The sequence below is a fragment of the Eulemur rufifrons genome, chromosome 25, assembly GCF_041146395.1.
Source record: "Eulemur rufifrons isolate Redbay chromosome 25, OSU_ERuf_1, whole genome shotgun sequence".
NCBI lineage: Eukaryota > Metazoa > Chordata > Mammalia > Primates > Lemuridae > Eulemur > Eulemur rufifrons.
In genome coordinates this window covers 22,475,829-22,489,398 of record NC_091007.1, presented here as the reverse complement: position 1 = coordinate 22,489,398, position 13,570 = coordinate 22,475,829, and the positions used below count along the sequence as shown (strand labels likewise).

The 13,570-nt window shown below is 34.7% G+C and overlaps 1 protein-coding gene across 1 annotated transcript in view; it reads right to left on the bottom strand.

Annotated features, from left to right (window-relative positions):
* Positions 1-796: 796 nt before the first annotated feature.
* CCDC7 (coiled-coil domain containing 7) overlaps positions 797-13,570 on the bottom strand; it is a 93,966-nt gene continuing 81,192 nt past the window's right edge. Inside the window, exons 14-16 of the mRNA XM_069458853.1 lie at positions 5,847-5,912; positions 3,404-3,628; positions 797-858 (exon numbers count right to left, since the gene is read on the bottom strand). Coding sequence (XP_069314954.1) covers positions 826-858; positions 3,404-3,628; positions 5,847-5,912 — 324 coding nt within the window. The 3' untranslated portion in view covers positions 797-825. The remainder of the gene's footprint in view (positions 859-3,403; positions 3,629-5,846; positions 5,913-13,570) is intronic.

Genomic DNA, 13,570 nt, shown 5'->3' with positions numbered 1-13,570 from the left:
AATTGCTGTACAACAAAAGATAACTGAAATAGTGTTAGGTTTGTTCCAGGTGGGAACCTGAAAACTGTGTATAGGATGGAATGTGGTTAATCGAAAACTTAGGCTTGTAAAACAATAGCCGCAGAGTCTGGAGAGTCCGCAGGCTGTAAAACAGACAGCTGAGCCAGCATTCCTATCCTCCTTGATAAGAATGAAGCTACCCAGCTCCCTTATCTCTACAGGATAAAACTGATGCAGAGGTCCCAGAAATTGGTTGTTTAAAAAAATTTTTATTACAGTTGCTGTTCTGGCCCAGGTACTCACTCCCCCCAGGGAAACCCTCTATAAAACCCAAGGCTCTCCCCTCTCTCGGGGTGGACGCTCTTTGGCCTCCACCCATCTGCACCCAGATGCTCAAAGTAAACAGCATTTTGCTACACAGGAGGCTTTGTGTCTCTCCCTCTCGGTTCCAGACCTAACAAATAGTACTTTTTGTTGCTCATATATATTTTTTTAATTTATTTATTTTTTATTTTTTTTGATTTCAGTGTATTTCAGGGGTACAAATGTTTAGGTTACATATGTTGCCTTTGCCCCTCCCATGTCAGAGCTCCAAGCGTGTCCATCTCCCAGACGGTGCGCACTGCACCCACCATTAGGTATGTATATACCCATTCGCTCCTCCCCCCTCCCATCTGCACGACCCTCAATGAATGTTATTACTATATGTGCTGATCAGTTAGTGCCAATTTGATGGTGAGTACACATGGTGCTTGTTTTCCCATTCTTGTGGTACTTCACTTAGTAGAATGATCTCCAGCTCTATCCAGGATAATACAAGAGGTGTCAGATCATCGTTGTTTTTTTTTTAACCATATACTAAAGGAAATGGAGAGACAGTGTTTCAAGCAATGAAAACAAAATATGCAAAATACTTAAAGATACAGAAAACATGGCATGTTCTATGCACTTAAAGAAGTGTAGCTAAAACATACAATGTATGTTACATATGTGCATATGAAAGCATATGCAGTGGCCTGGGGTGCTAATTAAAGATAAGACTAGAGTCTCAGGAAAGGACCAGATCTGAACTATAATTAGGAATTTGTACTTCAACTAACAGTAATGGGAATCATTAAAGCTTTAGGCAAGGAGGTAACATAAACAGATACCAATTTTTGAAAGTTGACTAGATGCCAATGTGGAGAATACACTGAAAATAGTTAATTCTGGAGAGAGGGAAACCAATTAGAGTCTTGGTGGCAGCTTAACTAAAAGAACTATCAGTGATATTGAGAAAAATGGACAGAATTTGATGGCTAATAATTGGATAGAGACAAAGGAACAGAAGAGACAGCAGTGATCCCAGAGTTTCTAGTGTCAGCATTAGGTGGATGAAGATGTCAGTAATCTCTGAACACTCAGAGATAAAACAGGTCTGAGGAGAAAGTAATTAGTTCGTTTGGGAACATGATGAGTTCTAGATGCTTGCAATCCATTCAAGTAGACAAGTTCAGTATGCTGATAGATAATATGTTTGAAAATTACATGATACCATGGTTAGAGATGAGATCTGTGTGGCACTGGAAGCCATGAAGGTATATGAGCATGCTCAGAAAGAGTCCAGGATAGAACCCAGAGAAATATGACCAGTTAAAGGATGGACAGAGCAAGAGGAGACCAAGAGGAATACCAGAAAAATATAAAGAAAGCCAAATACTTATGCTGTCCATCAAACTACACACTATATTTTTAAAACTGGTCAAACATGGTCAAATGCTAAGAGGAAGGGTGAGATAAGACTATAAGGAATCCTTCAGAATAGCATCAAGCAGATTTGTTGTGACCTTGACAAAAATGGTTTTAATACAGTGGTTGAGAAAGAAGATTATAGTTAACTAAAGAATCATTATAAGAACATGGAGACAGTGACTTTGAACAACTTCTATTCCTTCAAAATCTCTAATAATGATGTCTCCTATTTCACTATTACCAGAATAGGTCAATCTGAATAGATGACATTATATAAACCATCTATGCAAAGAACCTAGAATATAGAAGATGTTTAATTAATGAATGTTAAGCCAGACATATAGGAAGACAGGTATGCATTAACTATATATATAATCACTAAAAATTAGAATCACTTGCCCATATGAAAGCAACATGATGTTTTAGGTAAGGAAGCAGCTCTTTCTGTTCAGGTTCATCTTCCTATTTAATCTAACTGTCTCTATATTTAACCTGTCACATACAGCAACGTTTACTTTAGATTTAGGAAAAATACTGGGAAATATTAATATAAACATTAAAGCTATTAACAAAGTGAGGTTTTGAATGCAGTCACACAGACAAGCTGTAACAGAGGGAACAACCTGAAAAACGGTAGAATGTTTTAAGAGCTGTCTCTTCAAATGCCGCCCCCCCACTCTTTTGGGGAATTAAAACTTGGATCCCTGCCCAAGGCTAGTAATCAGAAGGGCAGGGGAGTGTTCTTTCTTTGTTTTGTTTTTTTTTGTTTTGTTTTGTTTTGTTTTTGTACCACAGAAGATGGCTTAACAGAATTGGCCAGGCAGAGGTCACAAGATTGTCTTGCTGTGGAGATGGGCTCAATCAGGACCATCAACTATAGTTAAACAGCAATAGCCCCAAGCTGAAAACTCCCTTTAAAAGCTCTGTATTTCTGCCTATAGATAGGACAACAGTACTTTAAGACAAGAGTGTGCCATTCTCCTCATTTGCTGGCAAATTAATAAACTTCTCTTTCCTTCTCCTCAAACTGCTTGTCCTCATTCTTCTGATGCAGCCTCAGGGACAAGTGCCAAACAGTAACAAAGCAATGAATATAACTTCAAACATGATTTTGGAACCAGAAAGACCTGGATTTGCAATCTAACTCAACATTACTGTGATGTTGCATTGTTGCACAGTTTAGTGTTTTTAAGCTTTGGTATCATCCTCAAAATGAGGGTGCTAATAGCTATCTTACTGTGGACTGTTTTTCTCTTCTAAAGTATAAATACAACTAACAAATTTAAACAAATTTCCAGAAAAAGCTTCTGAATGATGAACCATACTGCACAACAGAAACAAAAATAAAATATTTTAAAGAGTTTTTCCCCATGATTTTGCATTTATATTTAATTATATTAATTTAAAGCAAAATATTTTCAGTCTTTGAACCCTTATTCTTCTAGCTCTCAAATCTCAGATGCTTAAATCATCAAAGTCAGTACATATGTAATATATAGCTTTGGTAGTCAAGATGATAATGAATTGACACATCCAGAAAGTAAAAGGCAGAAACAAAAATAAAAAAGAAGCATAACTTTTTAAATAATATATACAAGTGAAGAAAATGATAATATAAATGATAAATGTCTTACAACACATACTACTGTCTCTATTTTGGTTATGTCCTTACCTGTGGATGTTCTGGGATGGTAATATTTGCCTTTGGTCCACCTGAATCTGAAACTACTGCTTTATTTATTTCTTTCTCCAATGGTATACTTTTTGAATCTTCACCTTTTACTTTTACTTGACTGTTACTCATTTCCACTGTTGTATTGGTCTTTCCCTCACTTTTAAGTAACTCCTTCCCTTGATTTAGGAAATAGTCAAGTTGATGCTTAGCTCTTTCAGCTTCCTGTTTTTAAAAAAGTACCAGTTTAACAAGCATTGTTTTCTGACATTTTCCTGCCAATACTACAATCTTCAGGAATCTGCATATATTTATGCCCACATTATTTCTCAACTCTTATGTTTACTGAGTTGGAGGAAGCTAAGTCATTGGTATAATCAATAGTTTAACAATTCCACAATCAAAATTAAACACTATAAAGAAACCTCTTTCACTTTGGAATGCTATTTTTATACTCAGGAGTTTCTCCTGGTTGTTATCTTTTTAAGGCTCTAATTAAAATACAAGCAAAATAAAAATTAATAGAAAGTATACATTATAAAAAGTGATAGATTTTAACCAAGATAATTAATACTCAAAGAATGAAAGAAAATGTGGAAAATAAATAACATTTCTTCTGGATTAAAATTTTCTTTAAAATGTCACTTTTTATAATTTCTGTTTAGTTACACAAATAACTTATTTGTACAAAAGAATATATAGATCAACAAAAAGAAAATTCACAAATAATCTCACCACATAGAGAAAAATCACTGTGAACATTTTGATGTATATCCTTTCTAATTATTTCTAAATGTACCTAAAACATATATGCATATATTTTTTAACATTTTTATCTAGATGGGATCATACTATACTATACTCACATAATATGCTCTTTTCATTAAATAATGTCATATAGGTTTCTATGACAATAAATACACATTTAAATCAGAATAGATAACAGAACATTTAATAATACATCACAATTTATTTACCAAATTCCTTATCAATGGAAATTTATTTTGAAATAAATTTTTGCTATTAAAACATATTGCATTATATATACTTGTATAAAATCTCTGTACATGTTTTCCTTCTTTAGAATAAACTTTTAGAAGGAGACTTATAGAGTGAAAAGGCTATCTTTCCAAGTTTTGCTCTATCTTTTCTTCTAGAAAAGTATCAATTGAAACTTTGATAATAGAAGTGTATGAAACATTGCTCATTTCAGCATACACCCACCAATATTAGATATTTCTGTTCCTTAAATTTTTACCAAAATGGCAGGTAACAAAAAAATCTATCCTAGTGTTATTCTAAATTGCATTTAATTGATAACTAGTGAGGTTACATATATTTGTATGCATTTATTTGTCATGTGTATTTCTGAATCATGACTTGCCTATTTGTATCCTCTGTGTATGTTGGGAAGGACTATCCATATTACTTGTAGGTTTATAAAATATCTTCATATAAAACATTTTCCATTTATCTTTCTATCTCATAATTTTACCATAAAATATTTTTTAAATTTACATACACAAATACTATACTTTTATATTCATTTGAATCTGTTTATAGACTTTCTATTCAGTACCAGAACCAGAACCACAGTGTTGTAATTACTGTAGATTTACACTACATATTTATTTTGGGATGAGCAGATCTTCCTTAATTGTTCTTTATTTGTATAATCACCAATTTCTTTTCTCATTATATCTTATAATAATCTTGCTAAGCTCAAAAATAATTCCATTTATAACTAAAAATAAATTGCTTTAAGCTGTATAACAGTTTGGGAAACATGGAAAATGGAAATATTGATAATACTTAGCCTTCAAGACCAAAATTACAAATTTCCATTTCTTCACTATTTATCTATGCCCCTTGGTAACGTATTGTATCTTTATTGATATAAAACTGTGTGTATTTTTTTTTAAATATGCTATTCTAATGTCATTCTAGACTAATATTATGAATAAACTTTTTCTATTATGTTTTCTGAATGATATATTTGAACAATCATTTTCTAAATGATTGTTTCTGATAAAAAGAACATCTATTGCTTTGTTATTTTCTAGTCTATTTTAAAAACAATCTATTTTCTCCCCAACCACCTTTTTTAACTACATCACGAATAACTTTATTATCTTGCATTTTTCAGAAAAACAATTAAAAGCAGTATTCTACTTTTAAGTATACTGTCTATCAGTTTGAAATAGATTGCCTTTGTTTGATTAAGAAAGTTTACTTTTCTATATAGATTACTGTTTTGATTCAAATGAATATTAAATTTTATTAATATATCCCTATTGCATAAAATGAATATATTTTAATGCTGGCAAAATAGTATAATATATAGACTGCTTACTTTACAAAGTCAAAATTACTCAATTAAAAATTCCTTTATGAATATTTTCTTCACCTACTAAAAATTTTCAAGGAACATGACATCCTTTACCTGTAAAGCCTGTTTCAGTTGTTCCTTTAGGACTTTGTTCTCAATTTCCAGAGCACATGCTGCTTTCTAGGAAGTTATAAGGGGAAAAAAGGTATTCACTTTGTTATTTTAAAAATTAATTTATATTTACAATTATTAATTTTCTAAAATCTATATATACCCAAGATGATTTCAGCATACACTGCACATTTCTCATGCATAATAGTGGATAATACCTGAAGCTTCCTATAGATTTTCTACAGGCGAATTGGCCATGAACCTGGCAAATTATAAGTACAGAAAATTAAACATTTCATTTCTCCTTTTCTCTAGGCCTTAAAATATTTAAATAGAAACATATCAAATCTAACTAAAAGAGGAATCCCTGCCCTTAACACAAAATAAACATATTTCTGGATTTGTGAGAATTAGTAGATTCAATTACACATGAAGTCTCAGGAATTCTCCATTAGCTAGAAGACAGTTTGAGGACCATACTTGAAGTCCCCAGTTTTGATTCTATTAATAATATGGCACAGTAAGTTCCTACTGGATGAATGCTGCCATATATAACAATCATAAACCCTTGACAGAATACAAATATCAACACTGGAGAGTAGTGAAAGAATCAAGAGTAGGTAGATTCTTGATGGAAGGTGACACTTGGAAGAAGGAAAGAGGTCTAGGTAAGATTCTCATTTTCATGGCTCTTACTTTGAAGGCAAGCCCTATCTGAGCCATGCAGGGAGCCTAACAGCTGAGAGAAAACTGCCAAAGGACAGAGTAAAGGACAACCATAGCCACTGGAAAGATTAGGGGCAAGTCATACAAAGAAAAAAGCCATAGATAAGGAATCCCAAATTCTTTATAAAACTCTATCCAAATCTCCCCAACTCCTGAACCACATATGCATAGAGGAGACTCTATGCAGCCTAGCAAAAGCTAAAACAACTGAAATGCAATTAGAGCTCCCACCTAAATACATAATTTGCATTTTACATCCAATAATGTTAATTATATATTAAATATTAAAAAATAGTACAGTTATGTCATAAGAATATAACAGAATCCAGCGTTTCAACAATATGCTTTTCAAAATATCCAAGATACAATTTAGAAATAATTGAAATTTGAAGAAACAAAAAAATGAGGCTTACTTTGAAAATAAGAGATAATCAACCAAACAATCCAGATCTTAAAATTAGCACACAAGACTTTTAAAGCATTCGCTATAAAAATGCCCACTATAAAGGAAAATATGCACATAATGAATGAATGATAGAAATATTAGTAGATAAATATAAACTATGAAAAACAGCCAAATGGAAATTCTGGTACTAAAAGTTATATCTGAATTTTAAATGTTAATGTATGGATATAGAAACAGATTGGATGTGACAGTAGAAAAATCAAACCACTTGAAAAGACATCAATAGAAAATATCCAATCTAAATACAAAGAACAAAGATTTCAAGAAATTAACATATACTAAGGCATATATGTAGGATAATATCAAATACGTAACATGAAATTGCAATCCCATAAGGAAAAGAGAGAGAGGAAGTGATATAAAAAGTATTTGAAAAATAATAGTTAAAAATTTTCACCAAACTTGGTGAAAATTACGTACTCAAGATGCTCGGCCCACCCCAAGTTGATGTTTAGAAACAAGATCATGCCTAAGTTAAACTGTTAAAAACCAAGTAAAAGGAGAAAACTTTGAGAGCAGCCAAATAAAAATGACATATTACACAATGGGAAAGGATGACATGAATGACTGCTTCTCATCAGAAAACAATGAAGGACAAACAAAAATATAAAAACATCTTTAAAGTACAGAGCAAATGCTCCTTTTCTGAAAGTTTTTAAGAAACAAACAAAAAAAAGCTTTAAATCTACATTTTATTCTCATTGAAATTTGAGAGGACATAGCATCTATGAAAAACAGAAGGCAACAATAATGGGAACAAAAATAAACCTTCTAACCACCACTCAAGAGATCTCAACATGTGACCAGTGAGGTGGCTGAGGAAACCGGCATCCATACACAGACACCTGGATAAACCATCTGATGGGCCTAAGTGACTTTCGAGAGGAAGATGCACAATCCAAAGAGGTATCCCCTACTAAAGCAGAACTAGAGACAGAAAATAATTCAAAAGAAAACATTAAAACTCTGATGGAGTTCTCTGATAGATGCAATTAGAGCTCCAAATTAGGGTCTCCTGAGAGATTTTTGAAGAAAGTAAACATGATTTTTTAATTTAAAAATTCAAGAGGAAGAGAAAAGGAGAAAGGCTAGTTCTGAGAATAGATTTAGTAATCTTATAAAGTAAATAAAAGAAATATCTTATAGCACAGAAAATACATACAAATGGAAGTTAGGAGTGAAAAGACAGAAGACTTAAAGAATCAATCTGGAAACTGTAGTACTCAAATATGAGCTCCAGAGACAGAAAAGGAAGAAGAAAGTTAAATGTTAGTGAAATAGATAAGATCACAAAACTTCCTTGAGATAAATAAAAAATGTGAAATCTGGTTAAATTTCTAAATTTCAATGAGAAATGAGAGCAAGAAGAAAGAAGACCAGGTCCCAAGTAAATCAAACTACTATACCTGCTGTAACTATCTACTCAAACTTTACATGAGATAAAAATAATTATCTTAAGCTATTCAGTTATTAATATATGAGATCTCTTTATATACCAGCTTAACCTATATTCTAACAGAGATATTAAGAGTAAAAATAATAAGACAAATCTAGACTTAATTCATTTTTATACAGAGGGAGGGAGAGAGAGAGAGAATATACACCCCACTGTGGTAAACTACAAATGGCCATAAATTCTTTGCAGTAGCTCCCATCAAAAGGTAGAGTCTATTTCCCCACTCCTTGAACTCAGCTGGCCTGTGACTTCTTTGGTCCACTATGTGAGATGTGAGCTTAGGCCTCAAAAGAACTTTCAGCTTTGTTTTGCTCTCTTGCTGCTGGGAGCCCTTCTGTAAACTACCCAGGGCTGGCCTCCGGGAGGGTAAGAAACTGTCCTAGATATCCCAGCTGGAATGTCAGACACATGGGCAAAACCATCTTACACCAAATAAAGCTGAGACTGCTCAGAGAGAAAACATATCCGGCCACTAAGAGAAATAATGAATCTACCATTTTAATTCACTAAGTTTTGGAGTAATTTGTTATTTAGGAAAAGTTAACTGGTATACCTAGCAATAAAAAATGTGCGTTACTTTATGTACTTAGAACATTTACAAAAATTGAAAACTGGATTATTTCCAAAACTGGCTGCCAACGATTCCTTCTACCCTAGAATTTTCAGAATGGCAAACAAACATTGGCTTCAACTTAAAATCACCAGCTATGTTAGCCTATAATGAGAGTCAGCCAGCCTGTCCTTTGAAACTTTGAAGCCAAGCATTGACTTCTCCTCTCTAGTTACATAAGTCCTAGATGGCATCTTCTTCCAGTAGAAGGCTGTGTCATCTACATTGAAAATCAGTTGTTCGGTGTAGCCACTTTCATAAGTTATCTCATCCTGAGATCTCCTGGATAACCTGTTTGTTGCAGCTTATATATCATCACTTGCTACTTCACCTTGTACTTTAATGTTATAAAGACGGCTTCTTTCCTTCAACTTCATAAACCAACTTCTGCTAGCTTCAAACTCTTCTTCTGCAGCTTCCTCACCTCTTTCAGTCTTCTTACAATTGAAGAGAGTTAGGGGCTTGCTTTGGATTAGGCTTTGGCTTAAGGGAATGTTTTAGCTGGTTTGATCTTCTATCCAGACCATAAAACTTCCTCCATTTATCAGCAATAAGGCTGTTTTGCTTTCTTATCACTCGTGTGTTAACTGGAGTAGCACTTTTAATTTCCTTCAGGAACTTTTCTTTTGCATTCACAACTTGGCTAACTGGCACAGAGGCCGGGCTTTCAGCCTATTTCAGCTTCTGATATGCCTTCCTCACTAAGGTTATTTCTAGTTTTTGTTTTTGTTTTTATTTCAGCTTATTATAGGGGTACAAAAGTTCAGGTTATATATATTGCCCATGCTCCCCCTCATCCCCCTGAGCCTGAGCTTCAAGCGTGTCCATTCCCTAGACAGTGCACATCACACTCCTCATGTAGGTATACACCCATCCCCGCCCCCCACCCCCCATCCCCCCAAGTCAGAACTTCAAGTGTGTCCATTCCCCAGACAGTGCACATTGCACTCATCACGTAGTTATATCCCCATCCCTTCCCCCTACTCCCATAACCCCCCGAGTCAGAACTTCAAGCGTGTCCATTCCCCAGACAGTGCGCAACGCACTCATCATGTAGGTATACACCCATCCCCTCCCCCTAGCTCCCACCTCTGTCCGATACCCAATTGGTGTTATTCCCAAATGTGCACCTAGGTGATGATCAGGGAAACCAATTTGATGGTGAGTACATGTCATGCTTATTTTTCCATTCTTGGGATACTTCACTTAATAGAATGGGTTCCAACTCTCTCCAGGAGAACCAAAGAGATGCCACATCACCCTTATTTCTTACAGCTGAGTAATACTCCATGGTATACATATACCACATTTTACTAATCCATTCATGAATTGATGGGCATTTGGGTTGTTTCCACATCTTTGCAATTGTGAATTGGTATTAATTTGCCAGACTTCAAACTATACTACAAGGCTGTGATTATTAAAACTGCTTGGTATTGGCACAAGTGCAGGGACACAGACCAGTAGAACAGAACAGAAAATCCAAATATAAAACCATCCTCATATGGCCATCTAATCTTCGACAAAGCAGACAAAAACATACTCTGGGGAAAAAATTCCTTATTCAGTAAATGGTGCTGGGAAAACTGGATAGCCACATGTAGAAGACTAAAACAGGACCCACAGCTTTCACCTCTCACAAAAATCAAATCACAGTGGATAACAGACTTAAACCTTAGGTGTGAAACTATTAGAATTCTAGAAGAAAATGTAGGAAAGACTCTTACAGATATTGGCCTAGGCAAAGAATTTATGAAGAAGACCCCTAAGGCAATCACAGCAACAACAAAAATAAATGGGACCTGATTAAATTAAAAAGCTTTTGCACAGCCAAAGAAACAGTCACAAGAGTAAACAGACAACCTACAGAATGGGAAAAAATTTTCGCATACTACACATCAGATAAAGGACTGATAACAAGAATCTATTTAGAACTCAGGAAAATCAGTAAGAACAAATCAAACAACCCTATCAAAAAGTGGGCAAAGGACATGAATAGAAATTTTTCAAAAGAAGATATAAGAATGGCTAACAAACATATGAAAAAATGTCCTTCTTTCTTATCTCTGCATGATTATGCTGCAAATCTCTCACTTAGTAGATACTTGACTAGAGAGTAAATTTACTATTTTTCTAACAAATAATCTGAAAATCAAAAGTTAATAGGATAACAAAATATTTTATGTCCTTTTCTCTAAGCATAATTTTTGTTAGTATAACTACAGCTACTGAGTGCTAGTCCATACAGTGTCTTTGATGAATGAGAAAAAGGACCCCTTCTTCCACGAAGACACAGTCTATGCCAGAGTGCATCACTGGCAAATAAAGCATAGGCTTAATTTCAACACTTACTTTCCCTCAGCCCAGCATCCTTTCTTTTTTAAATTTCAGAATATTATGGGGGTACAAATCCTTTGATCACATAAATTGCCTTTGCACCGCCTGCATCAAAGCTACAAGTGTGCCCATCCCCCAGACAGTGCACAACGCACCCAGTAGGTGTGAACTAATGCATCCCCTCCTCCCACCCCCACCTGCCCACCCCCCAATGAATATTACTTCCATATGTAAATATAAGTGTTGATCAATTAGTACCAATGTAATGGTGAGTACATGTGGTGTTGGTTTTTCCATTCTTGTGATTCTTCACCTACAAAAATAGGCTCCAGCTCCATCCAGGATAATACAAGAGGTGTTACTTCACCATTTTATTTTATGGCTGAGTAGTATTCCATGGCATAGATATACCACATTTTATTAATCCACTCATGTATTGATGGGCACTGGGTTCTTTCCACAACTTTGCAATTATGAATTATGCTGCTATAAATATTTGAGTGCAGATGTCTTTTGTAGAGAATGTCTTTTTTCCCTATGGGTGGATACTCAGTAGTGGGATTGCTGGATCAAATGGTAGGTCTACTTTCAGTTCTCTGAGGTATCTCCATACTACTTTCCATAGAGGTTGTACTAGTTTGCAATCCCACAGGCAGTATATAAGTGTTCCTATCTATCTACATCCACACCAACATTTGTAATTTTGGGATTTTTGATAAAAGCCATACTCACTGTAGTTAATTGATATCTCATTGTGGTTTTGATTTGCATTTCCCTGACGATTAGAGATGTTGAGCATTTTTTCATATGTTTGTTAGCCATTAGTCTATCTTCTTTGGAAAAGTTTTTGTTCATGTCCTTGCCCACTTATTAATGGGTTTGTTTGATTTTTTCTTGCTGATTTTCCTGAGTTCTTTATAGATTCTAGTTATCAGTGTTTTACTGGATATAGTCAGAGCAATCAGACAAGAGAAGGAAATCAAGGGCATCCAAATGGGCGCAGAAGAGGTCAAGCTATCGCTCTTTGCTAACAACATGGTCTTTTAGCTAGAAAACCCCAAAGAATCTGCCAAGAGACTACTAGAATTGATAAATAAATACAGCAAAGTCTCAGGTTACAAAATCGATGTTCAAAAATCACTAGCATTCATATATGCCAACAACAGAAAAACTGAGAACCAAATCAAAGACTCAATATCTTTCACAATAGCAACAAAGAAAATTAAATATCCAGGAATATATTTAACCAAGGAGGTGAAAGACCTCTACAGGGAGAACTATGAAACACCAAGGAAGGATATAGCAGAGGACATAAACAGATGGAAAACCATACTACCATGCTCATGGACCGGCAAAATCAGTGTTGTTAAAATGTCTATAGTACCCAAAGTGATCTACAGATTCAATGCAATCCCTATTAAAATGCCAATATCATTTTTCACGGATCTGGAAAAAATTATTCTATGCCTCGTATGAAACCAGAGAAGACCCCGTATAGCCAAAGCAACCTTAAGCAAAAAGAATAAATTGGGAGGCATCAATTTACCAGACTTCAAGCTATACTACAAACCTATAGTAACCAAAACAGCATGGTACTGGCACAAGAACAGAGACATAAACCAATGGAACAGAACAGAGAACCCAGATATAAAACCATCCCTATATCGCCATCTGACCTTTGACAAAGCAAACAAAAACATACACTGGGGGAAAGAATCCCTATTCAGTAAATTGTGCTGGGAAAAGTGTATTGCCACATGTAGAAGATTGAAACAGGATCCACACCTCCCACCTCTCACAAAAATTAACTCACGATGGATAACAGCCTTATACCTAAGGTATGAAACCATAAGAATTCTAGAAGAAAATGTTGGGAAAACTCTTATAGACATCAGCCTAGGCGAAGAATTTATGAAGAAGACCCCAAAAGCAATCACAGCAACAACAAATATAAATAAATGGGACCTGTTCAAATTAAAAAGCTTCTGCATAGCCAAGAAAGTAATCATTAGAGTGAATAGACAACCTATGGAATGGGAGAAAATATTTGCATGCTATACCAGCATCATTGTTCAAAGTACAATTTGTACAACATGAGGATAGCCTTAAATCCAAATGAATTTGTATCTACA